The 27,787-nt window shown below is 37.0% G+C and overlaps 2 protein-coding genes and 1 long non-coding RNA gene across 4 annotated transcripts; 2 read left to right on the forward strand and 1 right to left on the reverse strand.

Annotated features, from left to right (window-relative positions):
* The first annotated feature begins 2,862 nt into the window (after positions 1 to 2,862).
* LOC110797689 (uncharacterized) lies at positions 2,863 to 6,085 on the forward strand. Of its 2 annotated transcripts, XR_008923367.1 has the most exons (3): positions 2,881 to 3,154; positions 3,940 to 4,405; positions 5,682 to 6,085. It is a non-coding gene; the product is annotated as an uncharacterized lncRNA (long non-coding RNA). The 2 variants fall into 2 exon arrangements; XR_008923366.1 differs by having other exon boundaries at positions 2,863 to 3,154; positions 3,940 to 6,085.
* An 11,304-nt stretch (positions 6,086 to 17,389) lies between these two features.
* Positions 17,390 to 17,910, forward strand: LOC130464242 (solute carrier family 40 member 3, chloroplastic-like). The gene is made up of 3 exons (XM_056833712.1): positions 17,390 to 17,467; positions 17,566 to 17,683; positions 17,739 to 17,910. The coding sequence occupies exons 1-3, from the start codon at positions 17,444 to 17,446 to the stop codon at positions 17,882 to 17,884; spliced, it is 288 nt and encodes a 95-aa protein (XP_056689690.1). The 5' UTR covers positions 17,390 to 17,443; the 3' UTR covers positions 17,885 to 17,910.
* A 5,128-nt stretch (positions 17,911 to 23,038) lies between these two features.
* Positions 23,039 to 25,931, reverse strand: LOC110797688 (cytochrome P450 81Q32). Its single transcript, XM_022002792.2, has 2 exons — positions 24,892 to 25,931; positions 23,039 to 23,832 (listed from the first exon to the last, which is right to left on the reverse strand). Exons 1-2 carry the CDS (start codon positions 25,795 to 25,797, stop codon positions 23,215 to 23,217), a joined length of 1,524 nt encoding a protein of 507 aa, XP_021858484.2. The 5' UTR covers positions 25,798 to 25,931; the 3' UTR covers positions 23,039 to 23,214.
* Between the last annotated feature and the right edge of the window lie 1,856 nt (positions 25,932 to 27,787).

Here is a 27,787-nt window from a genome sequence, read left to right on the forward strand (position 1 = left end):
TTAACCCTTACATGAGAGTGCAAGATATTCAGGAAACCATTTGGTTAGAAAAGGGTATAAGGGTGAGCAAAGACAAGGCTGCCAGGGCTAGAAGAAGGGGTCAAGCACTCATTGTTGGTGAATACAAAGAGCAGTATGCATTACTCCCAAGGTATGCAGCTGAGATACTAAGAAGCAATCCAGGGAACACAGTGAAGTTGAAGTTGGATGCAAATGTGTTTGACAGACTGTATTTGTGTTTTGAGGCACTTAGGAAAGGGTTCTTGGCAGGATGCAGACCTTTCATATCACTTGATGGATGTTTCTTAAAGGGACCATTTGGGGGTCAATTGTTAGTAGCAGTAGGGAGGGATGGAAACAATCAAATGTTCCCTTTGGCTTGGGCTGTTTGTGAGGTTGAGAGCACTGACACATGGAGTTGGTTTCTAGAACTTCTAGCTACTGATTTAGGCACTAGTGAAGGAGCAGGGTACACTTTCATGTCTGACCAACAAAAGGGTTTACTTGCTGCTGTGTCAAATGTGTTTCCACAAGCTGAAAGTAGGGTGTGTGCAAGGCATGTGTACTGTAACTTTAGGGGAGTGTTTGGAGGTGGTTTAGAGTACAGAAAACAATTTTGGACTATTGCAAAAAGCAACACAGTAAATCACTTCAATGAAAACATTGAAGTAATGAGGGGTATTTCACATGAAGCTGCTGAAGACCTACTGAAAAGGAACTACAAGAAATGGTGTAGGGCATTCTACACTCCATTATCTTGTTGTGACAGTGTAGACAACAACATGAGTGAGGTGTTTAATGCATACATCTTGAGTGCAAGGCACAAGCCTATTATTACCATGTTGGAAGATATCAGAGAGGGTTTGATGGAAAGACTGCATAAGAAAAGAGATTTCATTGGGAAAAAGGAGATAATGTTGTGTCCTAGGATCCAAATTCAGTTAGAGAAACACAAAATTTGGGCTAGGGGTTGGAATGCATACTGGGATGGTGGGTTTTGCTATGGAGTAAGAGAAGGTGCAACACAGGTTAAGTATGTGGTGGATCTGAACCAACATACTTGCAGTTGCAATGCATGGCAGGTGAGTGGGATTCCATGCAAACATGCAATTGTTGCTATATGGAATAAAGTAGACCACCCAGAACAATATGTCAATGCATATTTCTGCAAACAGACCTACATGAAGGCATATGAATTTTTGTTAGAGCCTTTAAATGGTCCTCAAGAGTGGCCTACTTCTGATAGCATTGTTGTGGCTCCAAAGGTGAAAAAGGTCAATGGAAGACCTAAAACAAAGAGGAGATATGGTGTTGGAGAGGTAACTGCATCTGGTAAGTTGAAGAGAACAGGTTGTTCTATGAAATGCAGCTTATGTGGTGTGATAGGCCACAACAAAAGGGGTTGCAAGAATGCCCCTAAGCAACAACAACACAGCAACAATCATGCTACTGCAGAGCAGACCACACCACAGCAACAACACCCAAGAACCAGTTCAGCTATACCCATGCACAATAAGGGTGTGGGTATTTATACCTACCCAAATGGGTATCAAAGAATAGCTACTGTAAGTCATTCAATATACTCAAATTCTTTCTTACATGTTACTTTACTGTACTGAAGCCAACTTGTTCCTAATTTGTTTTAATTAATGCAGCCTATATCACAACACTTCCCCACACCACAGAGGCAAAGACCTCCTGCAGCTTTCTATTCTGATCATGGGGGTGAGCAAACCATCTACTCCTTCCCTGCACATGACTTCCCATTGTCACAGACTCAACCAAGTCAAGGACACACAATATCAAGCCAAGCATTGCAGGATCTTGCAATGGCTAGAAGATTAGAAAAAAGACCATGAGGTTAGATTTTATTGAATTTAAAGTCTTCATTACATTTCATTAGTGCAGATCATTACATTTTACCTACCCACTTAACCCACTTAACTTAAAACAAACCAGATAAAAAAAAAACAGAACCACTAGGATTACAACCCACACTTCACATTTCACACTAATAGGTCTTCTCATCTTGCTCATCACATAGTCTGCCTCCCTCTTCCTTGCATAATTGTTAGCTTCACTAAGTTTTGTCCTAAAACTATCAACTTCAGCAGCAAGGCTTTGTTTATCTTGCATTAACCCTAGTATGACAATTGTTTGCCAAGTTGTTGGTTCTTGTTCATCAATCCATCTAAAAATAATGCAACCCCTTCTGTTTGTTTCAACATCATAATCTGGACAAGCAATGAACCTCCTTCCAGGATTTTCTTTTGTCCATGCCTTTTGAATGGATACTGTGAATCCACAGTAGCACCTCTTAGGGTGTTCATTATCACCATTGTTGAACAAAGAGATAGCCCTGTTCATCATTCTGCAAATAAATTACGTTTTAATAATTTATTCCTAAATATGTTTAATTATTGTTAAAATAAGCTAACTTAAGATTTACAAAAAAATGGCAGGAAAATACCTTTTTATGTTGAGAAGAGTCAGCTATGGTGGAGCAACAGAGAAAAAACACAGAGCAGAAGATGGAGAAGAAAGAATTTTTTTTTTAAGTGTTTTGTTGTTGTTTTGATGTGCATGGAATGTTAAATACTCTGTTTTTTGAGAGCCTCAACGGCTATATTTTTGTAAAAAGCTAACTGAAATGAATTTCCCTTTATTTAATTATTGGTAAATGGTAAATGTAACTGTTTTTTTGTCGTTTAGTGCCTTTTATTTAGTTTCCTTTTAATTTAAATGCATTTTAACGGACGTTAGTGACGGAAAACAAAAAGCAGCGGATTCCATCCAAACGCAGGGACCTAAATGCTCCTTTTGAAACTTGAGGACCTAACTGCTCCTTTTGGCAAAGTTTAGGGACCTCCAGACCTATTTACTCGTCTCACCTCCTATCTATTCCTAACACCCTAGTCGTCTCTTCTCTGGCCTCCAACCGCTCCAACGCCGTCGTATGGCTCTACACTCACGGCGTCCCTTTCTATCCTTGCGCTAACATCTTTGTCGACTCCCCGATGTTTTTCCTACTCAACTACCATTACCAACAACGATCTCTGCGAATGTCTTCACAATCGTAGTGCTGATTTCTGGAGATGGGGGAGAGAAAAACCTTGATGAAAGAAGATCGTGGGAATTCTTTTAAAGCTTGAAGGTAATTTACATTCCACTTTAAATTGAGTTAATTTAGAGAAATTGTAGGTTAATACATTCAATTAGGGTTCAACGTTATAGAAATTCATGTGATTTTAGAGAAATTCTTGTGTTTTTTATGCATTTAGGTGGTTAAATATGATGTTTTAGGCATAATTCTGCATGTGGAAAGTTTGATTGGAGTTTAACAGTCTTTGTGTCCCTCCCAATTTCATGTATGTTTTTGGTATTTTTGTTGAACTGGGTAATTTCTGTTGTTGTTGCCATTAACTAATATGCTGAATTTCATGTTTTAGTGATGATTTTAAGTTGTATTTACTGTCATGGAAAGTTGGTTAGAACTAGAGCCCAGGAGATAATTTTTTTGATGTTTTAGCAAATACTTGGGTTGCTCTAGCAATCTGGTAAGGTCTAGTTGTTGTGATTGGCTCTGGGCATAGTCATCGTGCGACCCCATATATACAGGTGTATAAATTCAAGCGTAATGGAATTGTGATTGGATAATAGGTGGTGACAGTATGAAGGTAAGAAAATTTTGTGAGAGAAAATTTTGTGCTTTACTTTTGTAGCTGATTTAAATGAACGAAATGAGTTCTGCATTACATGGTTGAGACTTGAACTAGTAGTAAGTTAGTAATAAGTCCACTATTTCCCAAACTTTGTTATCTGAGCACCAACTTGGTTAATTGTCGGAATATGTACTAGATACCATGGGAGCTGATTTTACGCGCTCATTCCATTATTTTATTAGTTGCATAGCTTACCATGACTCTCTTTCTATTGCAGTTTCTATTTCTCGAAAGCTATGGTGTGAGGAGAGAGACTGATAGTTTAAAAACTGCTTCAGGTCAGACGCAACCTTGACCAAGGACCATCTTGGAAGCACTGACAAAGGCGTTTCTTATACTGCTTGAGGCTACTTCCTTGGATTGGTTTTGTTTAATATTTCTTTAACCCTTTCTTGGTTGATACTTAGAGCAGCCGATTTCCTCACGGTTTGCGTGATATTGAAACTATCCTCAACAAATTAATCATAATTCCCAATCATGTTTCAAATCATACCCATTAATTCTCTTTTCAATTTCACATCATCATTTGATTCATCTTACGTGGCTTAATCAAATTTCATGAGTAGCCCACATTATCATGTCTTCAATCTTATCTGCATACTAGCCGAGGCAACCATATCGTTGCAAGTTTGTATCCGAACCTCACTTTTACACTATTCTTGAATATAAACAATCATCGGAAGGTAATCACACAGACCTAGTCTACTGAGTTATTCATATTTATTAATTATTATGTGTAATTACGCTTAGTCCCTTCTGTATATTATTAGTTGTAATCACACACGCCTAGTCTATTGACTTATCTGTATATACTAATTATTGAGTTATTTGTATATATTAATTATTATATGTAATCTCGTAATTTTGGAGTTGTTACATATATTATATGTGGAGTTTGCTTAATTGGTTATTTATGTGATCTTTGTACACGACTTGGATTATATTTAATTTCCTTGTTGATATAAGCTTATATGCATTTTAGCTGTTTTGTTTATATATAATTTAAATACTTGAGAAAGAGGTTTAGCATAATAGTCGTATGTGATTGAGACAGTAATGTGCGCTACTGGTGTCTTATACTAACCTTATGTCGATCGATTATGCTCAAAGCTAATCCATAGTGCATTATTTTGATGAAAGTCAGATTAATCATTTTGGGCAATTAATATCATATTAGTAGAGGATTTAGTGTTACTAGTATTATTTTGGGTGAGTAGTATGTTTACCCTAAGATAGAAAAGTAGCAATATTGTATTGACCGAGTTAAGCCATTATATTATATTTGGGATCTTGTGCCAGTATTGAGATAGAGGTTAGTGACCTACAATTGGTATTGATCATGTTGATATTATGAGAAAAGGTTTGAGAATAATTATTATATTTTTGGTTTGAGGCTCAGCGTTATAGGACTTAGTCCTTGACATGTTGGTAAGGAGATGATAACCATTAGTAGAGGAGCAAGATACAATCTTTATTATTTTCTTAATATAACCATTAGTAGTGGGATTTGGTCCAAAAGTGGCATTGACTCAGAGAGTCTTTCTAGTAGCTATTGAGAGTTTCAAGTTTTTATACTTGTTGGTTTATTCATTCGAATTACCCATGTCCAAGGCTAGGTATAGAACAAAGAGCGCATATGGCACCTATTGGTTTGAGTACGTTTAGTAGAGGAAAATAACATATTAATATATTTGAGGTTCATATGAAGAGAATATTTATAGTTTCCATAGAGTACAGAGTTAGTTTTATCTTTGGGATCATACTTGAAATGTGGTTTATACTACATTGTTTACATGAGCCTTTATTATATTATTCTATATTGGTATGTTTTTATTACAGGTGATTACTCAGCTTTTTGCTGACGTGTGTGTTTATTTGTTATGTGTGTTTGTGGCCATGTCTTTTTCTTATGGTGGCCCTGCGACGATCCTTTTGGAATTTGTCCTCTATGGTGAGCAGTCAAGATTAAGATTGACCGGAGCAGATTCATCTTGAAGGATTGCAGTTACAAATTGAAGGAGCTCAAGTGTTATCGTTTAATCTTTTATAACATTTTAATATATGCTTTACGGTTGTATAGTTGTAAATAGATCACCTAGTAATCGAGTTGTAATAGTTTGAGTTTTGTAAGCCTTAGCACTTGGCAATGTGGTCAAGTGTGGCGGTGATACCTCCGATTTAGGTGTAAGCTTCCGCATATTTTTATAAAGTCTTTTATATTCTTATTTTGTTTCTAGTTAGTAAATCGGGGGTGTTACATTGTCTCCAAAACAACAGCCCTAACCCAATTTATGTAGTCAAGGTTAGATTTATGTATAGTCTGGTTTGAGCTTCTCTTTAAAAATGCGGGTACCAAGTTGTGGCTAAGTTGTCCTCGATTAATCCAGCATGTGTCGAATGCTAATTTGCTGCTTACACACCATTACATTGGCAGCATGCAGTTTTCCTTACAGGTAGAACTTTGTCTAAACCAAAGAGGTGCACAGTGGAGATCAATTTTCAAATTGAAGATAACCATATTTGGTTGGAGTAATATGATTGACCAACAGGAAATAAGCGACCGAATTGAATGTTGGGATCAGCTTTCCTGATACTTTGTATTACCATTATATTCTGGTATTGTCATGTTTTGTCAAAAATATGTGAGCTCATCTCTTGTAGCATCTCTTGTTTAAGTGTTCAGCTTAAGTTTTGTAACAGTTGAAACGAAATTTTGATTCTATTATTATTATTATTTATCTAACTGCATATAATAACATAAATATAGATGAAACCTTTTACAAAAGGGTTTTAGTGCTTTCCAGTGAGTTGTTATTTACATGAAGAAATTTGAATCTATTATCTATTATTGAAACTGATATTATTTGTTATTTTTAGACCGTTCTTATGAAATCCATTTATATATTATTTAAGACGAGTAATTTGTAAATGTGACTATTATTATTCCATTTATCGAATTTGGAACTTCTCCAACCTCACATATTAATATTGTTATTTTTTTATATAGTAGAACATAATGGCAATATTAGTATGGAAATAATATTTTCGTGGAGAAATATGTATTTGCACATAATTTAAATTTTATCTCTATTATTTACTTAAGTAATTAATGAGTAAAAGGTTCTATAAAAAATATATACGAAGTTAAAAAAAAAAGTTTCTACTTACTCTATAAATAATATTTGACTTTATATAACAACATGAATATGAAATCTTGTACAACTGGATTTTTGTGCTTTCCAGTGAGTTGTTTATTACATGAATTCACTAGTGGAAAAGTGTTCATTTGCGTCGCTGACTTTGCGTCGCACTTATAAACACGTGACGCAATTGTTGAATTTTGGCCTGAAAATTTGTCATTTGCGTCACAGTTTAAGTTTTATTGACGTTAATAACTGTTTCTCTTGAGGAATAAGTCAATTGTGTCGCAACTTTATAAAACTGCGACGCAGTAGTATTTTAATTTGCGTCGCAGTTTTATAAAGCTCTCTACGGAGTGAAACAAGCACCTAGATCTTGGTACGAAAGACTATCAAAGTTCCTTTTACAAAACGATTTTAAACGAGGAAGAATTGACAAAACCCTATTTTTGAAATCAAAAGGAACTGACCTGTTAGTCGTTCAAATTTATGTTGATGAAATATTGTTTGGAGCAACTTATGAAAACTTGTGCAAGGAATTTGCAAACTTGATGAGCAGTGAATTCGAAAACAACATGATGGGGGGAACTCAACTTCTTTCTTGGTTTGCAAATCAAACAAACCGAAGAAGGAATCATGACCCACCAACAAAAATACGTGAAGGAACTTCTAAAGAAATTCGAGCTAGAATCTGCCAAAGTGAATCACACTCCCATGGGAACATCCACCAGATTAGATGCTGATCCAAATGGCAAATGTGTGAACCAAACAAAGTATAAGGGAATGATTGGATCACTATTATATTTAACTGCTAGTAGACCTGGCATTTCTTTCAGTGTAGGACTATCTGCAAGATTTCAATCCAATCCGAAGGAGTCTCACTTAACTGTTGTAAAAAGAATACTTAGATATCTCAAAGGAACATATGACCTATGTCTGTTCTATCCAAGGAGTGGATCATTCGAGCTAAAAGGATATGTTGATGCAGATTATGCAGGTGACTTAGTAAATCGAAAAAGTACATCAGGTATGGTTCAATTTTTAGGTCCATGCATGGTTTCTTGGGGTTCCAAGAAACAGAACACTGTTGCTCGATCCACGGCTGAAGCTGAGTACGTAGCTGCTGCAGCTTGTTGCTCACAAATACTATGATAAAACAACAGTTAAGAGATTTTGGCATTATCTATGATTGTGTTCCTATATATTGTGATAACACCAGTATCATTTGCATTTCAAAGGACCCAGTTCATCATTCTCGGGTCAAACATCACTACTACAAAATAGGGAATAGAAAACGCTGAATAAAGAACGGTTAAGTTTGTTAAGCGTTGTCTAGGAGTATAGAGAATGCATTTCTCTTATAACGGTTATATGAGAAAATGAATAGAGGACGGTTACCTTACCTAACCGTCTTATATTCTTTACCATAATAAAAAAAAATATATTAAATTTAAAATATGTAATAAAATATACAGCTGTATTCTAGATACCCGCTTTGTATTCTTTTACAAATTTATTTTACAATAAAAAAATAAATTTTAATTTAAAAATCGGCTGACGTTCATTTTTTTTCCAAAATCAATATCTCACTTAACAAAATCTTTTTTAACGCAACGAAGGATATATTATATTAAGCTAAAGCATAAGACAGCAATCCAAACTTTACAAAATGTACGAGCAAGACCCCAAAAACTTGCAGCTCGTACAAAGTAAACCAAAAGCTACCATTACATCTATTCCCTACCCAAAAAACTGATCCCCCCCTAACTACACTTAGCCCAATCTTATATTTCATCTAGCAGAGGAAAGGGGATACTTAAACTACGAAAACTACTCTTTATCCTTTGACAATTGACCTTGCTTTGCATCTGAATCTGTCTTTGCACTCACCAAATGAGTAGTCACTTTGGTAGGTATAGTTCCAAACATAATTTCTGTTGTGACCGTTGTGGAGGGCTGCTCTTCTGGTGGTGGTGGAATCTCCAAGTTGATTACTTGTTCCCGTCGTTGAGATGCTGAAGAAGATTCACCCATCTGCTTTAAACTATCCTTGGCCTGCTTAAGCTGAGTCTGATACACAACATCCGTGAATGGTGGCGGATCAAGGAACACTTTATGTCCCAATGCCATTGAAATTGCATACTGCCCCATACAATGCGCCAGCTTGTTGAATGACCTTGGAAGGTGTGTGATCGAGAATGAACTGAATCTTGTCATCAGGCAAGCTACGTCTTTGATAACCGGAGCCAATTCATGATGATAATAATCTTCCATTGATGTCAACAATTTTATCAACAGCTCCGCATCCGTTTCCACTTCAAGTTTTTGCACTCCATACTCAACTGCCATTTGAAGGCCCTCCCTCAACGCATAAAGTTCTGCTGCAAGTGGTGTAATGGCATTGTATTTACTCGCAAAACCAATATACCAATTTCCTGTCTCGCTTCGAAACACACCACCACCTCCTGCTTCATCTTTCTCTTTCCAGCTGCCATCAATGTTCAATTTTAGAAAGCCTGGCGCTGGGGGTTTCCACGTTGGAGCCTTCTGCAACCAGTTCCCGGCTACCTTTCCCTGCATCATTAAAATGGTTTCCCTATAATCTACATAAAAAGCATTATAGACAGAAAAAGGTTTGATCATTTTCAACTCAAAGACTGCTCTATTTCGTGCCTTCCAAATATGCCACACAGCCACAATGAAAACCATTCTCCAACTCCTGCTTAAACTAAGATTATAAGCCATCCATTGTTGCCAGTTCAAACTAAAAAAAGAATTCAAGCAAACTTCTTCGGCTACTGTAATACGTTGAAAAATAAAATTCCAAAGGATGCTTGAGTCACCACAATCACGAAATAAGTGTAAATGCGTTTCAGGAATATAGGAGCAACGACTGCAATATCTAGAAATTGACTCCATGTACTTCGATAAAGCATCTGCAACTGGCAAAATTTCATGAACACAATTCCATAATAACATTCTATATTTAAAAGGGGCTGTGATCTTCCAAAGGGCTTTCCATGAAATGAAGTTGTAATTCCCAGAGACTTCAAAAAAGGAGTTGCAGATAAGAGAATAAGCAGATTTTATAGAAAAATTGCCATCATCTGACTTGGTCCAAGTAAAGAAGTCATTGCTGTGAGACACTTTGGCCAATGGAGTTGCTAAAATATCAGATTGAATAGAATCTGGTATAATGTGAGTAACTCTCTGGAGGTTCCACTGTCCTTGTTTTATTATATCACTAACAAACAAGTGACCCACCGACTCCGGAATATCCTTTTTAATTAACTTATACAATGGTTTATCACTGACCCAATGATGATACCAAAGCGAAGTGGATTCCCCATTTCCGATTCCTATCCTTATCCCCTTTTCTAAAAGGTCCCGTCCTTTTAAAATATCCCTCCAAATTGGAGAATTAGTGGGTTTGGCAATGAAATTGAAGAAGGAACCATTTTTTAAATATTTATCTTTAAAAATGCGGACCCACAGTTTTTCTGGTGAGGTTAGCAATTTCCAGCCCAATTTTGCCATAAAGGCAATATTCCATTCCTTTAACTTCTTTATTCCCAGTCCCCCCAATCCCATTGGAATTGTGATTTTATTCCAAGAAATACGTGCCAGATATCTAGTTCTATCAACCTTATTCCATAAAAATTTCCGACATGATTTCTCAATTCTATCTATTACACCACTCGGAATGATATTTGTCTGCATATTATATAGGGGAAACGTGTTTAAAACTGACTTAATAAGAGTACATCTCCCTGCCATATTTAACAACTTAGCTTGCCATCCCTTTATTCTCTCCATAGTTTTATCAAAAAGACCAAAATAGTTGCTAATTTTTAATTTATTTGGTCTAATATCCACCCCTAAATACTTCCCAAAACAAGTAGAAATCGTAGTCCGTAAGAACCTGCTATGGTATTCCTGATTAAATGATTCATTTTGACTGGAAATATAATGGAGGACTTTCTCATATTAACTTGTAGACCTGACATAGCCCCAAACTCAGAGATTGTGTGCATAATTACCTCCATGTTATTTTGGGTAGCTGATCCAAATAAAAAAACATCATCGGCATAAAAAACATGGGAAATGGAAATAGATTTTGTTAACTTTAGAGGATCCCAATTTCCTTTATTTACTTTCTCTTCAATCATCATTGATAGTCTATCCAAGCATAACACAAAAATGTACGATGACAACGGATCACCCTGCCTTATCCCTCTAGATGGTTTAAACTGCTCTGTAATCTCACCATTCCATAACACAGAAATGTTGGGAGTAGTGATGCAACACATGGTCATATCAATAAATTTAGTAGGGAATTCATAGCTGACTAAAGTATCCCTAATGAAACTCCATTCTAAACTATAGTAGGCTTTTGTTAAATCTAATTTCAAGGCCATTATATTTTTCCTTTTTCTTGCTTTATGAAAGTGATGCGCTATTTCCTTTACAACTATTACATTATCTTCTATTCCCCGACCTTTGATAAAACTTGATTGGAGGGGGCTAATTAAGTTATTCAAGATAGGCCTGAGTCTACTCGTAATAATTTTAGTGAGCAACTTGTAAATAGTGTTACACAACCCTATTGGTCTAAAATCCGACATACTTTCCGGTTGGTCTGACTTTGGTATGAGCGTAATATAGGAATCATTAACATCATCTGGGATGATAGCTGAATTAAAACACTCAGAACAAAACTTAACTATACTTGGCCCAACTTCAGCCCAAAAGGTTTGAAAGAAAACTGGTTGTATTCCATCCGGCCCTGGGCTTTTAATTGGATCCATTTGGAAAAGATTAAGCTTTACCTCCACATCAGAAATGGGCCTAAGAAGAGCCATGCTATCCTGCTCTGAAATTCTGTTGTTGCTACTCAAATTAACTAACCTTCTACTCTGAGAATGGGTTGTTTGGAACATCATCCTAAAGTAGTTAGTGGCCATTGTTTTTAAAGATTGAGAATCAGTAACCCACTGATCATCCACGCCCTTCAAAGCTAAAAATTTTCCCCTAGTTTTCCTGATTTTTGCCATTAAGTGAAAGTACCTTGTGTTAAAATCCCCATACTTTCTCCAATTCATTCCGGCTTTCTGAGCCCAAATCAAACGTTCTTTTCTAAATATGTCATTAAGCTCTTTTAGCAAAGTTTTTTCCAGACTAACCAAAAAATGTGAGTGATGTTTAGCTAAGGCAATCTGGATCCCATTAATACGGGCTAATAGACGCTTCTTAATATTAGTTAAATTACCAAAAACATTAGTATTCCAAGTTTTAATACCAGCTAGAAAATCTTTCCTACCCTTAATGAAGTCATTGCTATCATTAGTCCAACTTTTTGCAAAAAATTCTTTAAATTTTGGATGCTCAATCCAAACTTCCTTACATCTAAAAGGAAATGGCCCTGTACAGTAATCATTATATAAAGAAACAATAATAGGTGCGTGATCAGAGTGAGTACGAGGTAGATGTAATACCTGCATGTTTGGAAAATTGTCCAGCATCTTCGCATTTGCCATTGCTCTGTCCAGCCTCTCTTTTATCATATCCACTCCATCTTGAGCATTGGTCCAAGTGAAAGGGCATCCACTATACCCCAAATCAACTAACCCCGCCGCATCCACGAAGTTGTTGAGATCCCTACACTGCCCAGTTTTAAACGTACGCCCTCCACTCTTCTCTGCTTGTGAGGTCACCTCATTCAAGTCCCCCACCACCAACCATGGAGTATCCTCAGGTGGCAGGTTTTGCTGCATATCCCTCCATAACTGATGGCGTGGACCTGGAACACTAGACGCATGTATCCCGGTGACTAACACCTCTGGTTTGATGTTTCTGAAGTGAAACGGAACATGAAACAAATTTGTTTCTTCCGAAAACAGAGTTAAGTCAACAGTGTTTTTCCAAAACAGCCATATCCCCCCTCTCCTGTTAGTCGGTTGAACCACTCTAAAATCATGGAATTTCAATTGAAACATTACCTCCTTTGCTCGATGATCATCGCTCTTCGTCTCCAGAAGGATAAAAATGGATGGATGTTGTTCTTGAATTATGTTCCATGCCCTTGGAACAAAATCATCTCTTGATGCCCCACGAACGTTCCACAAACAAATTTTCATTTGTAAATCCGGGATTGGTTTTTGGACCGCTAACCTAGGATGCTCCATCTCCTCCGCATTGGGTGGAAGAAAATACTCCTCCCAATCCCTCCAATACTGCATGACTCCCATCATATTTAGATCCTCCATTCGAATTGGAGTCACGTACGTAAACACTTTCCTGGGATCTAACATCTTTTGAAACGCGCTGATTTGAACTTGTACTCCCACCACCTCTCTCTGAGTGACGTAAAATGCCATAAGGCGATCCGCATGCCCCATTTCTTGACTTTGAGTTTCGAATTGCAAAGGATGAACTGGAACCTCTTTTTGCACCCGAACCGGAATATGGGGACGCATATTTATCGGGTTGAATTCCGGTTCCCTTCCTATCAATGTCAAGTGATTCGTCTCCTGTGGAGGAGGTACATCCCACCGTGTTCGCGGTCTTGGTCCTATCCGCTCCATTCCCTCTTTCCTTCTCAATTCCATTGCTAACAAACCCACATTCTTGAACTCCATTTCCCCTGACTTCGGCAATCTCTGACTCCTGCATGCACTCATCTCCGATTGCTCTGGAAACAATTGCAACGTCGATGGTTGCCTGATTGGGCAATGAACTTGCTGAATTTCCTCCATCATCTGCTGATTGACTTGATTGCGATAATGTCTGGGTCCTCTTTGAATCCAAGTCCTGCTGTTTCTCCACTGTGTTTGATTTGGGTTGAAATTTGTCTGCATGCATGTAGTGTTTGTGATTTTCTTGTTTTCCATTTGAACAGGGAGAAGTGGTAGCTTCTTGAGGAAGAATTTCAGAGTGTGAAGAAAGTGGATTGGTTGGTGAGAGAGAAGAAGTGTGCACTTGGTTTACCACACAGTGAAAAGAAGGATCCGAATTATAAAAGGCAGAAGGTAAATCAACCTCCTTTGCCAAGTGGGTGAACGAGTTCGCCAAGTGTACGGTTTTATCACCCTCATATTCAATTATCTCCGGCGTAGCACTAATCTCCAGTAAAGTGTGCCTTGGGGCAACTAACATTGGCTCATTAACTTCTGCTTCTGATTGGTGAATCTGCTTATCCCTTGCCATTCTCGAGTTAGCCCCATTTAATGATGTTGTTGTCGCAATTTTTGATGAAGAACCCCTCTTATACTCATTAATCCGGGCATTAGTCTGTCGTTGCTTCCCATGATAATTTCTTGGACTTCTCTTATTTTGGACCAGTGTCCAAGGCCCGTAAATATCAGGCTGTATTTGTCTAACTCTACTATCATCCTTACCTGTAGTGGCCTCATTTACATCTTCCTCCATTTGGGCTTCATCCTGATTACCCAACTTGGGCTTATTAGTGGGCTGACCATTTACCAACTCATTCCCACCTATCTGATCGCATTTCTCCAAAACGTGACCAACTTTACCACATTTAAAACAAAGTGCCGTGATATTTTCGTATACTACTGGCTGCCAAAATCCACCAACCCACACCTTAGTGATAATTGGTTTCCTAAGATCAATTTCAACACATACTCTTGCATATTTTCCCCTTGACACTTTATCAGTTGCATAATCAACTCGAACTGGTTTCCCAATCACTTTAGCAATCTCATATAATGCATCCTTATCATAATATTCTACCGGTAATTCCTCGATACGTACCCAAACCGACATGAAATCGAATCCATTAACAGACAGCCTAAAATTTGGCTTCCAAGGTGTTATCATTAAATAATGATCCATAATGAACCATGGACCCCCAAACAACGCGCGCTCATAATCATCGGTTTGCGTAAATTTAAACAAATAAACTTGCTTACCAATATCAATAACCTCCAAAGAACCCTTGATACGCCACATCGCTCGAACCCTCCCTTCCAAATAACTCGACTTCACCTGAATCCCCATGCATTTACCCATAAGTGTCAATTTCCATGGAGCTCTCAGCTTTTCCAACGTGATTCTATCAAACGCCACCGCTAATCCATCATCTGGAATCTCTTCATTATTTTCCTCCCACTCTAGCGACGTAGTAATGATTTTCCTAGCCTCTTTAAACCATTGAGAGGATGATGCTATTGCTTCTCTGAAATTCAAAGTAGCCACTGATTTCAAAGGAATATGTTTTTGATTGTTGTCTCTCATAAGGGTATCATCTGGTGGTCTTGGTGCTGAACCCATTTGGGTTCAAAGAAATTGAAGAAAGCAAGTTAAACTTTTCTTCTGGTCTCTCTAACTTTCTCTCTCTAACTTTTAAATTCCCCAATGAAGTGCTTTGGTCACTTAACAAAATCAAACAATCATTTTTAAGAGAAAAAAAATTACCAAAACAAGATTTTATTAGGCGGCATATCCCAGAATCCCTCAAGATCGAAAACCCTGGTGAGTTTTTTTACTTCTTCTTCTCAAACTAAATCTGATTGTATTTTTAAGTTTTGGGGGTTTCATGCTTTTGATTCTTGCGCCTGGGATTTCTTTGGTTTTTGTTTGAATTGAATTGGTGTGGATTGTCCTAGGGTATTCTTTCTTCAATTGGATTGTGGGAAATATCCTATTTTTAGGTCTCAATAATTCCGAAAAACTCACCTTGATTCATATGAGGTTCCAAATTCAACTTTTTGCTCTCAATTTTAATTCGTGATTTTGTAGTGAGATTTTGATTTACTTTGTTGGAGTAATTTTTAATTAGTGTTTCTGGCAAATTTTCGATATAATTCTGATTTATATTACTGTATTACATTGAGCATTTAACAAAGTTTTTATAATGCCTGAATTGCATCGGGTTTGTTGGGAGCTTGGCTTGCTTCTGCTAGGCTAAGTGTAGGTTGTAGCTTTGCATTTGTTTGCTGGTTTCAGGCTGAGTTCAATTCTGGTTGTATCTGGATAGGGTGCTATGTTCTGTTTTTGATGTTTGCAGGGGCTGTTTTCTTTTGTTCTTACAGTCTGGTTGAAGGTCTTATCTGTTGGGGTCTACTCCTTTCTGTATGTTGCAGCTTCTTTTCTTTGTTGGCTGGCAGTTCCAGTGTTTCTGCTGCTCTGTTATATCCTGCTGTGCTGTTGTTGCTGTGGAGAGTACTTGCTAGCTGCAGATCTTCTTTATGCAGGTGCTTGTTCGTGTTGAGCCACTTACTGCAGTTTGGGTGTTGTTGTGTTTGTTCGGGTGCGGGCTGTGCACCCTTTCCTGTTGTCTTGTTTCTTTGTTTGAATTTTGATTATTTCTACCTTTTGGTAAATGTGTTAATGGATTGAAATGTTCGACCTTTTGTAAGTCTGTAAGTTCTGCTCAACCTGCTAAGAAAATGAGACAAGGAAAATGAATGGATGTTAAAGAAACTCGTATGTGACTGTCTTATAATAGGCTTAAATTTTGCAGAATGGTCACTGAATATGAACATAACCTGGTTCTTGTTTTTGTGGTCTCTAACTTTTGTTATATGCTTATTTCAGCATTATATGCTAGTTGTTTAGTGGGGAACTTTGTGGAACAACTATGGAATTTTGCTTGGCCAGCTGCTATTGCAATGATCCATCCAAGCCTTCTTCCTGTTGCAGTCATGAGCTTTTTTTTACTAAGGTGGCTTTGTCCCCTAAAACTAGTTGAGCATGCAACGTTGTGATAAAATGTAGTTCTAACCCCTAATTTATTTAAATTGTGGACAGCTTGCAGTTATTCTTGGAGGGCCATTAGTAAACTTATGGATCATTACCCCAGAGTACATGCATTTAATTTCTAAGCTTTATCCAGGTAATCCTCTTATAATCTTATTTCATTCAATAATCAATATGCTATTTTGTATCACTTTCTCATCTTTCTAAGATTCACTTCATATGGTAGGCAATTTCCCAGCCGATGTCTGTGGCAATGATTATTCATGCTCATCAAGTTCGGTCTGCTGCTGTGTCATCTGTTCTACTTCGCCCGTGGTTTATTATTCTTGTTTTTGCGAGTGCAATTGAGCGAATGTGGGTTAGCTTTGGGCGTAGCCATGGAGCGTGACTGGCTTGTACTGGTAATGTTGTTTTATGTTCCATCCTGGATTCTCTTGCTTTCATTTTCCCCCTAGGAATTTAGTGTCTAATGTAGGCATCATGTCATGCGCAGCTAGCTGGGACCAATCGACCTATTGCACTTGCTTATGCTAATGCTGCTATCAATCGAATTGATCTTCTGTGTGAGGTAATAAATTGTGCTTCTTGTGTACTTAGCTTTGCTTTTTTGTGGTGTTCACCCAACCATGTTGTTTAAGCAGCTGAGTTGCCAGCCTGAATTTGTATTTGGGTGTGTACCTATCTACATTTTGCTATTAGCTTCTGCTACAATTCACCCACATGTAAATATCACAAACATAAAACATCTTTCCGGATTTTACAGCCTTATTTATATATTTGCAAATTGCGGGAGCATCACTATTCGGTATTCTTTTGTCTAAATATGACCCTGTGACCTGTTTGAAATACGCGGCTGGTTTTATGATATGGGGTTTACCGCTTGCAGTAAGTTATCCATTCCTCTGCAATCTGTGTATTTTTTAGCTGTTTAACGACATGCGTTGACCGCTGCTCTCTCTGTATGTGCGCTTATTTTTGTTTAGGTTGCTCTCACTTGGTTAACCAACAGGGTTTCCACTGGTGTTCTTGACCGTGCTAAGTGTCAACAGACCTGTTCTGAAAGTCCTGCTCGATTAACCCAGGAAGATAATAAGAATATAGGTGAACCTTCTTGATCTCTCAAAGCATTTTATAGTTCTATTTTGACATTTTATAGCTTGTCTGTCATTTCTTACAGGTTTGTCACCGTCTCTTACATGCCCAATAACCAAAACATTTAGTTACACTATACTTATAAAAAAAACCCTTCTAGTAAGTGACATTATATCTACATTAAGCACCCAAGGGAAAGCAGAGTGCTAGTATTTCCTCAGATCTCAAGCTAAAGAGCAAGGCTAGGAAACTGCTTCCACTCTTCCCCTAAGGAAAGTGTGCAGAAACTGCTAGTAAATCTACAAATCAATGAATGTGGAAACTAAATAGTCAGCTAGATTACTTAAGGTTCCCCATACAAAGGTCTTCTTGACTCGTGAGAATCCAACTACGGAGTACTGCACCACCTTCGTTTTCAGTTATTGCCTTATTGCCTTATTGGTACTTACCAGAATTCCAAACGCCTAGCCTGTCTGTCTGCACGCACCTCCCTGCAAGTCTGTTGCTGTTGTTGTTTGTCTGGACTTGTGCCTTCTCCTGTAAACCATTTGGACAGGTGGACCATAAGTAGGATCCATTACAATCCCACTGCACACTTATGACATTAGGATCTATGTTATTCTTCCTCTAATTTTTATTTTGGTATATATACCCATTATTTAGTGTTAAATTTATTACTCTTAATTACATTTTAACTTGTCTTGTACTCCCTCCGTTTCTTTTTGTTGTATCCGTTTCCATTTTAAGCGTTTCATATTGTTGTATCCATTTAGAATCTATTCTATTTTTGGACATACATTTTATCCTAAAATACCCTTACATTTCTATCTAATTACCAAAATACCTAAAGATTCTACCCATATTCCCACCTAATTTTCCCCACCCATAATATTTAATTCTTTTCCCTTCCCCCATATACCCACTCTTTCACCTCCTTTATCACCCATCATTATCACTCCTCTCTCTTACCTTATTTCTTCATTATTTTCTCACTCCTTTATTTATTATAATCTCTTACACCCAATCATTACACTTATACCCATACAAACCAATATTCCATTTTTCTTAAAAACCACACCAGATTCCAAATGGATACATCAAAAAGAAATGGAGGGAGTAGTATTTTAACAAAGCTCTTAAGCTAGCTCAAGGGGATGGTCGGTTACCTCAGTTCACTCCTGCAGACGAACTGCCCTGTTACCTCAGTTTACTCCTGCAGACGAACTGCCTTGTTGCGGCAGAAGCTCCAGTTGTTGTTGCTGCAGAAGCTCCGGTTGCTGCCGCTGCAGAGTCACCTGTTGCTGCCGCTATAGAAGATCTTTGATTTTTTATGATTGACATCGGAATGGTATTTTTTTTTTTGCTGTACCTTGTATAGGATTTTGTTATTGTATGAACAATAGTATTTTGTTATTGAAGGAATTTATTTTTGGAAAGATTGTGTGGATATCATTTTTATTTTATCCATTTAGATTTGGTTTACGGAGCTAGGATCGTAATATCCTATTTTAGGGATGTGTGAACTGCTATTTTTGAATAATATATTTTTTAAAAAAGGGGTAGAATATTGTGTAAGGAAATTGCTTTCTTTTTTAATATTAAACAGGAAGTATATAGTACGCCTATGTACGAAAGGTGTTATGTATCTCAATATTTAGCAGGAAGAATAGAGGACGGTTATGTACGGAAGACGCGCTTTATTATAGAGTATAAGAGACGGTTATGTACGTTAACCGTTTTATATTCCTTCTTCATTTTCTGATTTTAGGAAGGGAATAGAGGACGCTTATCTCTTATCACTGTACTTTATGACTAGGTATATAAAACGCTTCTTTTACCCGTTTTATAAGCTTTATAGTGCGCTGAGTTGGAGAACGCCTCTAAGGCGTCCTATAAAGTATATTTCAACAGTACTCTATGCCCTTTTTTGTAGTAGTGCATATCCATATTAGACATCATTTCCTTAAGGATAATGTTTGGAAAGGCCTAATTAAATTTGATTTTTGCCAAACTGAAAATCAAATTGCTGATATTTTGACTATGCCTTTAAACAGGGATAAACGTGAGAAAATGAGGATGGAACTCGGGATGATCAAGCTAAGATAATTGAAATTGAAGTTCCTCCAAGGCAAAAGAAAAAACTATGGTACATATAGACTTTTGCAAACACAACTTTACGTGTGTAAACATAGTTGAAGTTTACCATCGTATAGGATCGACTTACACTACAAATATGCTCGGTAAGCAGCTTTCCTAAAATTAGCTAATTCAAGGTACAAAATTAAGCAAGTCCTAATTTTTTTTAAACTGCTTTCTTTTATTTTTTATTTTTTTCGTTTAATAAAATGAAAACAAATTTTCAAAATTTAGATACAATTACCCAATTCAAAGAACATATGTTTCGGTTCCATTGGCAATAAATGAAAGAAACTCCTCACATCCCTCATTCAACCCCCACTTCCATTTTTCTTCTCTACCCTCACACGTCTTCTCCACTGACACCACCACTCCACCCACCTATAAAAAATGCCTCCACCATGGTTCTCACAAGCAACAACACCGATCTCACCTCCCTCAAAAGAAAAAGAAACCCATCCTCTCCGGTTCCTATGGATACCTCACGCATGCAATCACCAATTCCCCTCCGAACTCACAACCAAGTGCTCGCAATCACCCAAGGGGAACCAATCGACATCGATACTGAGATGAACACCCCTATCACAAATCCTAGATCCTCCACACGAAAAACCAAGAAGCGCCGGGTAGAAGACTCCGGCGACCAGCTCGAGGACACCGAGGAAGCAAAAGGGGGTTCTCGGTCTTAGGGGGAAGGGAAGAGTTCCAAGAAACTCTCTGCGAAGGACAACAATCTGGTTGAAGGGTTTGCAATCAATTCGACATGGTGTGAAGCTTCGAAATTCAATGAATTAATGGAGATCCTTGTGCATCAAAAGTGGGTAAGTCTATGAGTACTTATTCTAAATCACCCTTAATTCCCGAAGCCATGAAAGAATTTTGTAAAAGTTTTACTTGTGTGGAGAATGTGTGCTCGAGTAAAGTGAATGGAACTCGTATTGAATTTGATGCTGCATATTTGGAACAGTTGTTTGGTACTCCCAATAAGGGATTTGATATGTAGTTAAAGGGAAAAATCACAGTTACAATTGGTAATGTAACTGAGGATGATATTATTGGTTCAATCGGGGGATATTGTTCGATTTCCACCTCCACATAGCAAACATCTTTCTCCCCACTCCAAAAACTGTTGTTCAATATTGTGTGGAGGGGTGTAGTTCCTCGCACCCAAAAGAGGAACATTGCTAGCCTATTTGTTGCATATCTCATGTATTGTCTTGAAAGAAAAATCCCGATTAACTTTCCGGCCATTATGATCAAACACCATTCCACTTGCATTCCCAAATACAAAATTCCATACTCCTCTCTTCTCACTTCAATCTTTGAAAGCTTCTCGGTTGATTTGAGTAAATACGATGTCCTACCCCTAAAACCAACCCAAATCCTCCAATTAGAAATGCTAAACGTATTGAACCTTAAGGTTGTCCAAGGGAAGGTGATCAAAGCAGGAAAGGAAGAAATAAAGGATGAGGAAGAGAGAAAAGATGAGGCAATAGATGAGGAAGAGGAAGAGGAACTCACCCCCTTAAAAGTGAGTCTCTCTCGAGTTCTTAGGGAGTCAAAGAAGAGTCTAGGTTCTCAAGGAAAAAGAAAGAGTATGAGGGTGGCTATGCAGGAAAATAAGAAGAGAGGCCCAGTGTTTATGGACATTACAGAGGAAGAAGAGGTGAAGGAAATGCCTATAGAGGAGGACGCAGTTCCCATTAAACAAGAGGAACTGACTGGAGAAGTTGAGCCAAGGAACAGGGCCCCAACATCTTCAAGAAGGTCAAAAGCTCGACAAGCTCCTTCAGTGAGGGAACCCGTCTCAGAATATGGTGGTTCCTGGAATGCTAAGGATCAACAGATCAAGGAACTCAAAGCTACAGTTTCTCACCTGGTGGAACTGCAGGAAGGAACTGATCACAGGATCAGTCAGTTGCAAGCACATGTGGGTGCCTTGGTTGAAGCTGTCAAGACTCTGCAAACCAACCTCCAACACTACTCTGATCAGGCCAATGAAGCTTGAGCAACCATTCTTTCCAAGATCAACAACTTGGAAACTTTCGAGGAAACTGTGGTCGAAGAAACAGCTGCCTCCGGTTCCCCATCCCAAGCCTGAAACCTACTCTGCCTAATTTTATCTTTTTATGCCATGGAACAATCTTTTCTTTTGTTGGTCTGTATAATTTAAACTCGGGTACTTATTTCCTTTTCAAATAGACTTGCTTGACTAAGTATCTTTTATTGCTGGTTTTTGGTTATTGTTTTTCGTTCCTAAATGTGGTATGAGCAGGTCCAACACTTTGAGGCTAACTTAACTTGCCAAACGTTGATCGTGGGGCACTGTGTTTGGAATTTCTATATTTCGTGCTATACTTTTTGTTGATGCCAACAGGGGGAAATCAGTTGCAAACTTCCAAGGTGAATCAAAACTAGTTCCTGACTCACCTTCTTATGTTCACTTCTGTGTAAGTTTTTATTTTTTTTACATGTGCAAGTTTTTTTTTGTTTTTGTTGTTACATGATTGGAAACTGTTGTTCCCAGTATTGATTGATCTCTGGTTGTAAAAAGTTTGCACGTGTTGTAATCACCAAAAAGGGGGAATATTGTTGTTGATTGAGTTCCTGTGAGGAACTAGGGATGACTACTAGAGGTCCTGAGTTGGAAGCAGTAAAAGCTAGAGCACCAAAGTCAATAACATACGAAACAACTCCTACAATCAAGTGGTCCTTAAATATGCAAAGAAAGATGAAGTTCCTAACTCTGAGTTCCTCTGTCATAAGGAAGGAACTCACCACTGTTCCTGAGCTGGAACAATTGAAGCTTCTGGGTTGCAAGGTTCAGTAAAGGGAAGACATAAAAGTGTAGGTAGCTTACTGTTCTTAGCTTTTATGTAATGTGTTAATATGGCAAATATTATATATGGAACTCAAGGAACTAAGGTTTCGAAACTAGTATATTTATCAATTTATTTGGCGACAAATTTTATGGAAATTAGTTATATAAATAAATACATGTTTTACATATTTAATTAAATCAGATTTTAATTAAAATCATTATTCAAGTAAAACTGTTTTAGTTTCCTTAAAATTCTCCTTTATTTTGGTAAATATATAAAATCGTTTTTAAGAAAATCTTTTAGAATTTGATTCAGTCAAAACACTAACAACACTTTGATATTTCGTGGGAAGTGGTCTTCCCCTTGTTCCTCAATGTTGTGAAATACAGAGAAAAGAGAAGAGAAATTGGGAGAAAACGATTGTGTATCTTATTCCATGGACAATAGGGTATATATATATACATACAATAGAATAGAGTTTGCTTTGGGAATAATAAACCCTAAGATCTAGTATTTTTAGGAAATATACTAAGGTTAAAATGGCCATCCACCCAATATTTCATAACAACATTTTATTTATATTCAAATTTGAGAAATAATGTCGATCATTTGTTTGCGAGGCTTAAACTTAGCTCGTAAGGGGTTAGCCTTCCACATACTAACTGCAGCAGTTTCTTTCAAGTCTATTTCCTCCTCGGCGCTCTCCCAGTCAAAGCATTGTATAAGCGTTCCTAAAGCCAATCCAACAACTCGTGTCGCCATGTTCTCACCTGGGCAAGCCCTTCTTCCAGACCCAAAGGGCATAAACTTATATCCAACTCTATCACCTTTTACATTTTCAAATCTCTCTGGCTTGAATTTGTTTGGTTCGTCCCAGACTTTAGGGTCATTGTGAATGGCCCATAAGTTCAAAAATAACATAGTGCCTTTAGGAATATTGTAGCCTCCAACTACACAATCTTCTGAAGACTCGTGAGGTGGTAGTATAGGAGCAACTGGAAACATTCGTAGTGTCTCGTTTATTATGCAATGTAGGTAAGGAAGATGTTGAAGGTCTTGTTCCTCGATCAACCGATCATGTCCTACTTTCTCATCAATTTCTTTTCTTGCCTTGTCATGTATATCAGGATTTATTAATAATAATGTTGTCGCCCATTCCATTGTGCTAGATGATGTTTCTGTCCCCGTTAACAATAATATCTGATCAAATGGTCTATATTAGTTTATAAAATATTCAAAATATATAGCAAAATGCTAAACATAGCCTCATTACATATTTACATATGATTTTTACATAACTTTCGAATCTAATACTTCCTACTTCCTATCTTTTGTTTTGACTTCTGAAGGACTAGGAAGATGGCCCAAAAGCTCTCTGTTTGGTTAGAAGTGGTTAGCTGATTTGACTAACGGTTAACGGTTAATTGTTTGTATTAGCTAGTTTGACTAGTTGGTTGAATTAGTTGTTTGTGTAAAAGTGTTTGATAAATTAGCTGTTAGCTGTTTACTCCCTCCGTCCCTTAATACTCGCACCGGTTTGACCGGTGCGGAGTTTAAGACATTTGAATTGACTTATTAATTTAAAGGGTGTTAGTTGATTGTTGGAATATTTTTTTAATATAAGAGGTGGAAAGTGGTGAGTGGGGGTGGGGATTTTTAAATGATTTTTTTAGGGAATAGGGGTGTAGTGGGGTTAGTAAGTAAGTGTGAGAAATAATATAATATTGATATAAATATCTATTTATAGAAGCGGTGCAAGTATTAAGGGACGGCCCGAAAAGGAAAGCGGTGCGAGTATTAAGGGACAGAGGGAGTAATATGAAAAATGATCATTAAGGACATTGACATACTTTGTTTCTTAATATTAGACAAATAGTTTAATTGTGATAATTTTTTTTTCTTTTTTAAGAAACATTGACCAAATAAAATAAACTCTTCTTAATTTAAACTTTTTAATAATATATTATTTACAAATGGAGAAATATTACTAATGATATTTCAAGCATGATTGTAATAGATTTCAATTGCTTCAAAGTACTAATATAAAATTTATTACAACAAAAAAACGAGTCTTGTGAATAGGGTGAAATGAAAAGGAACGTGTGAATAATGTTTTTAGGAGAAAAATAGTCATTTTCATCCACTTTCTAAAACCTCTAATTGTAAAAAGCTCCTATATTAAGCTTTTTCAAAATTAGCTTTTTCACCCAAAATTAGCTTTTTCTAAAACCTGTAATAGTCAGGGGAAAGTAAAGTTACCTGTGCAAGGCCTTTGATAATATCATCAGTAGCATAAGCAGGGTCAGTCTCCTGAAGTCCAAGCAAAACCTGAATCAAATTCTTCTTCTTGGCGTTGTTTCTCTTCATATTACCATCATCCACCAATTTCCCTCGTTGTTCATCCACTAAATCTTGGAAAAACTTATCAAGTTTAAGAAAAACTGCCTTACATCTAGTCTCAAATCTCTTATTCAAACCCAAATACTTAAAAAATGGGAAAAAATCTCCTGCACTAAAAGCACCACCAATTGCCAACAACTCCTTTAATATCATCTTAAATCTCTTGCCTTCCTCTGACTCCATTTTCTTCCCTGCTATCATCCTCATCATCACATTATACGTCAACTCAACAAGTGCTGGCTTAATCTCCACCCCATCATTTCCCCCTGTTGGACTTTGACTTGATGCTGATTCATCATTGATTCTCTTAACCAGTGACCGTACCTCATCAGCGAGCAGATGAAGACGTTGAACGGATAATATCTCAGTAGCCGCGATCCTACGGTGGTTGCGCCATAGTGGGCCATATGAGGCCCACAAGATGGTGGTGTTATCATATGCTATGATTTTGCCTCCTAAGAGGCGGGGACGGTTGGCGAAAATGATGTCGTTGTGTTGAAGGCAGTCCTCTGCAGCTGAAGCTGATGATACTAAGAGAGTGCGGCGAGACCCAAGCCAGAGTTGGACCACTGGACCATAGCGGTCTGCGACCTTTGCTAAACACCGGTGGATTTGACCCGGGTTTCGCAATAGGTAGAGGTGTCCCAAGATTGGTAAGGTGGGAAAGGGTGTCGGTGGAAGTTTCTGAAATTTATCAAACACTTTTTTGGTTATTAGGTAGATCACTAAAAAGATGGCAGCGTAAGAGACCAAATTTTCATCCATTTGCAACAATTTCAACTTGTTTTTTTTTTTGGTATTTGATAAATAATTCCATGTTATTAACTGAAGATGTTACGCATTTATAAACTTTCTCTGGTGTACGACTAGTCTACGGAGAAACAAGAATACAATTTGGATTTGTGTACTAATAAGAACATGTGAGGTACTTTCTATTCTATCTATCATGACCAACAAGTAAAAAAGATGGATTGGTACATTGTAAAATTGATTTCATATCAATTTCTTGACCTTGACCAAAGACTTGTAAATTGATCTATTTTATTTTTATTTTTATTCTCTACCTTTTTTTATTAACTATTTATGTATAGAAACAAAATTAAGTTTATAAATTATGGCAATAATAGCTACGACGTAATAATAATGATTCTAAATTAGTAATATTTTAGTCAAATTGCTATATTAATAATAGAAAATATATCACTCAATATTTTGATCAAATTACCATATTATCATTTTAAATATGCATATTAGATGAATAAATTTAAACGAGTATGTTAAAAATATTATAATTATGCAGTAGTTTGAGAGATATTCAGTTAAATATTTTGTGAAAAAATTGTCAAAATCCGTGCGTGCATGGGATCTAACCTAGTACAACGTATAAGTAACATATCATAGAAAGTCAAGTAACACCGGTCTATATACAAGGAACCTCTAACATGAAACTGCAATAAAACAAAAAAAAGTAACAACGAATACACTGTATAATTAACACTAGCATTGCATAGAAAATCAAGTAATACCAGTCTATACATGGAACCTCTAACATGAGATTCAAGAAACTGCAGAAAAACAAGAAAAGTAACAGCGAATATAATGTATAAGTAACACCAACATAGAAATTCAAGTAACACCCATCAATAACTTTCTCTATATTAACTACGCGAGTCACGCCATCAAGTTGATGGTATGACTGGTCAAACATGATACGCGCTGATTAAGTTTCCAAATCCCCTTAACAAAAAATTCCAAATTGTAAAATGAAACCATGCATGTACGGAAACGTTTGTCAAAAAGTTTCTCTATTTTAACGAGCATAGTGATACAATTATTACAAACTTTTGTTGACAAATGTACATTTCTCCAATCATAACTCCAGAACGATATTAGTTTGTTTATTTAGCCTTTGTTTATTGCCCTTTGTCTTGCTTGCTTTGTTTCGTTCTATGGTCCTCTTGTCAAAAAAAAAAAAAAAAATCAAATCAAAATAAAAATCTCCAGAACGACGCAGATTTCTCTTGCACCATCAAAGAAATGTATATGTTGTTAAATGAAATAAGAAAGGCAGTCTAGGATTGCAAGTCAAATGTTCTAAACACCTGCTGGCCAGGTCAAAGAATGAATGCTAGAAAAGTCCCCTTTTCCCTTTTGGCTGACCAATTTCTCTTCTTCCCCAAACAAACAAAAAGTTATTTTACCATTTATATTTAAGTGGTTGTGTAACGCCCCAACCTCTAATTCACATAATTAAACAACGAAATTAACCTAATTTGATCGGGACATTACCGCCATAACTCCCTCTTGGGAATTACAAGGCAAACATCATAATATAAGCTATTAAATCATCCATCTAACATAACAATCCTTTATATTATTCCCAAAATAAAAGTACATAACTTACTAAAAATCTTTAATTAAGCTATTAAAACTTTAAGCATAAACTAGGTGAAAATTATTAAAGTGAAATTCATCGCCGCTACTCGTTTCCATCGTCCCCTTCAGTACCTAAAACAGAAAACAAAACGGTGAGCCGAATACTCAGTAACGAACTATTCTAGCAACGTAAATTCATTTCAATTAATTTTATTTAATAACACAAGGAGAGTAGAATAAAGTAAAACATTTAATAAAACATCATAATTAATTCATTCATAAACTTTTTAATTAGCATGCTAGTTGTCGGCAAGTAAGAACTATGAAGGATTTCTCCACGAGGGCCTGGGCCCATAAGAGCCTGGGCTCATAATCGAAC

This window comes from Spinacia oleracea, chromosome 6, assembly GCF_020520425.1.
Source record: "Spinacia oleracea cultivar Varoflay chromosome 6, BTI_SOV_V1, whole genome shotgun sequence".
NCBI classification, from domain to species: domain Eukaryota; kingdom Viridiplantae; phylum Streptophyta; class Magnoliopsida; order Caryophyllales; family Amaranthaceae; genus Spinacia; species Spinacia oleracea.

Excerpts from the sequence above, each read along its gene's own strand:
- LOC130464242 (XM_056833712.1), top strand. The coding sequence starts at position 17,444 with ATGATATGGGGTTTACCGCTTGCA. Across the intron at positions 17,468-17,565 it reads TATGGGGTTTACCGCTTGCA|GTTGCTCTCACTTGGTTAAC; the intron begins GTAAGTTATCCA and ends ATTTTTGTTTAG. Across the intron at positions 17,684-17,738 it reads GGAAGATAATAAGAATATAG|CTTGTCTGTCATTTCTTACA; the intron begins GTGAACCTTCTT and ends GACATTTTATAG.
- LOC110797688 (XM_022002792.2), bottom strand. The coding sequence starts at position 25,797 with ATGGATGAAAATTTGGTCTCTTACGCTGCCATCTTTTTAGTGATCTAC. Across the intron at positions 23,833-24,891 it reads TTATCAAAGGCCTTGCACAG|ATATTATTGTTAACGGGGAC; the intron begins GTAACTTTACTT and ends CCATTTGATCAG.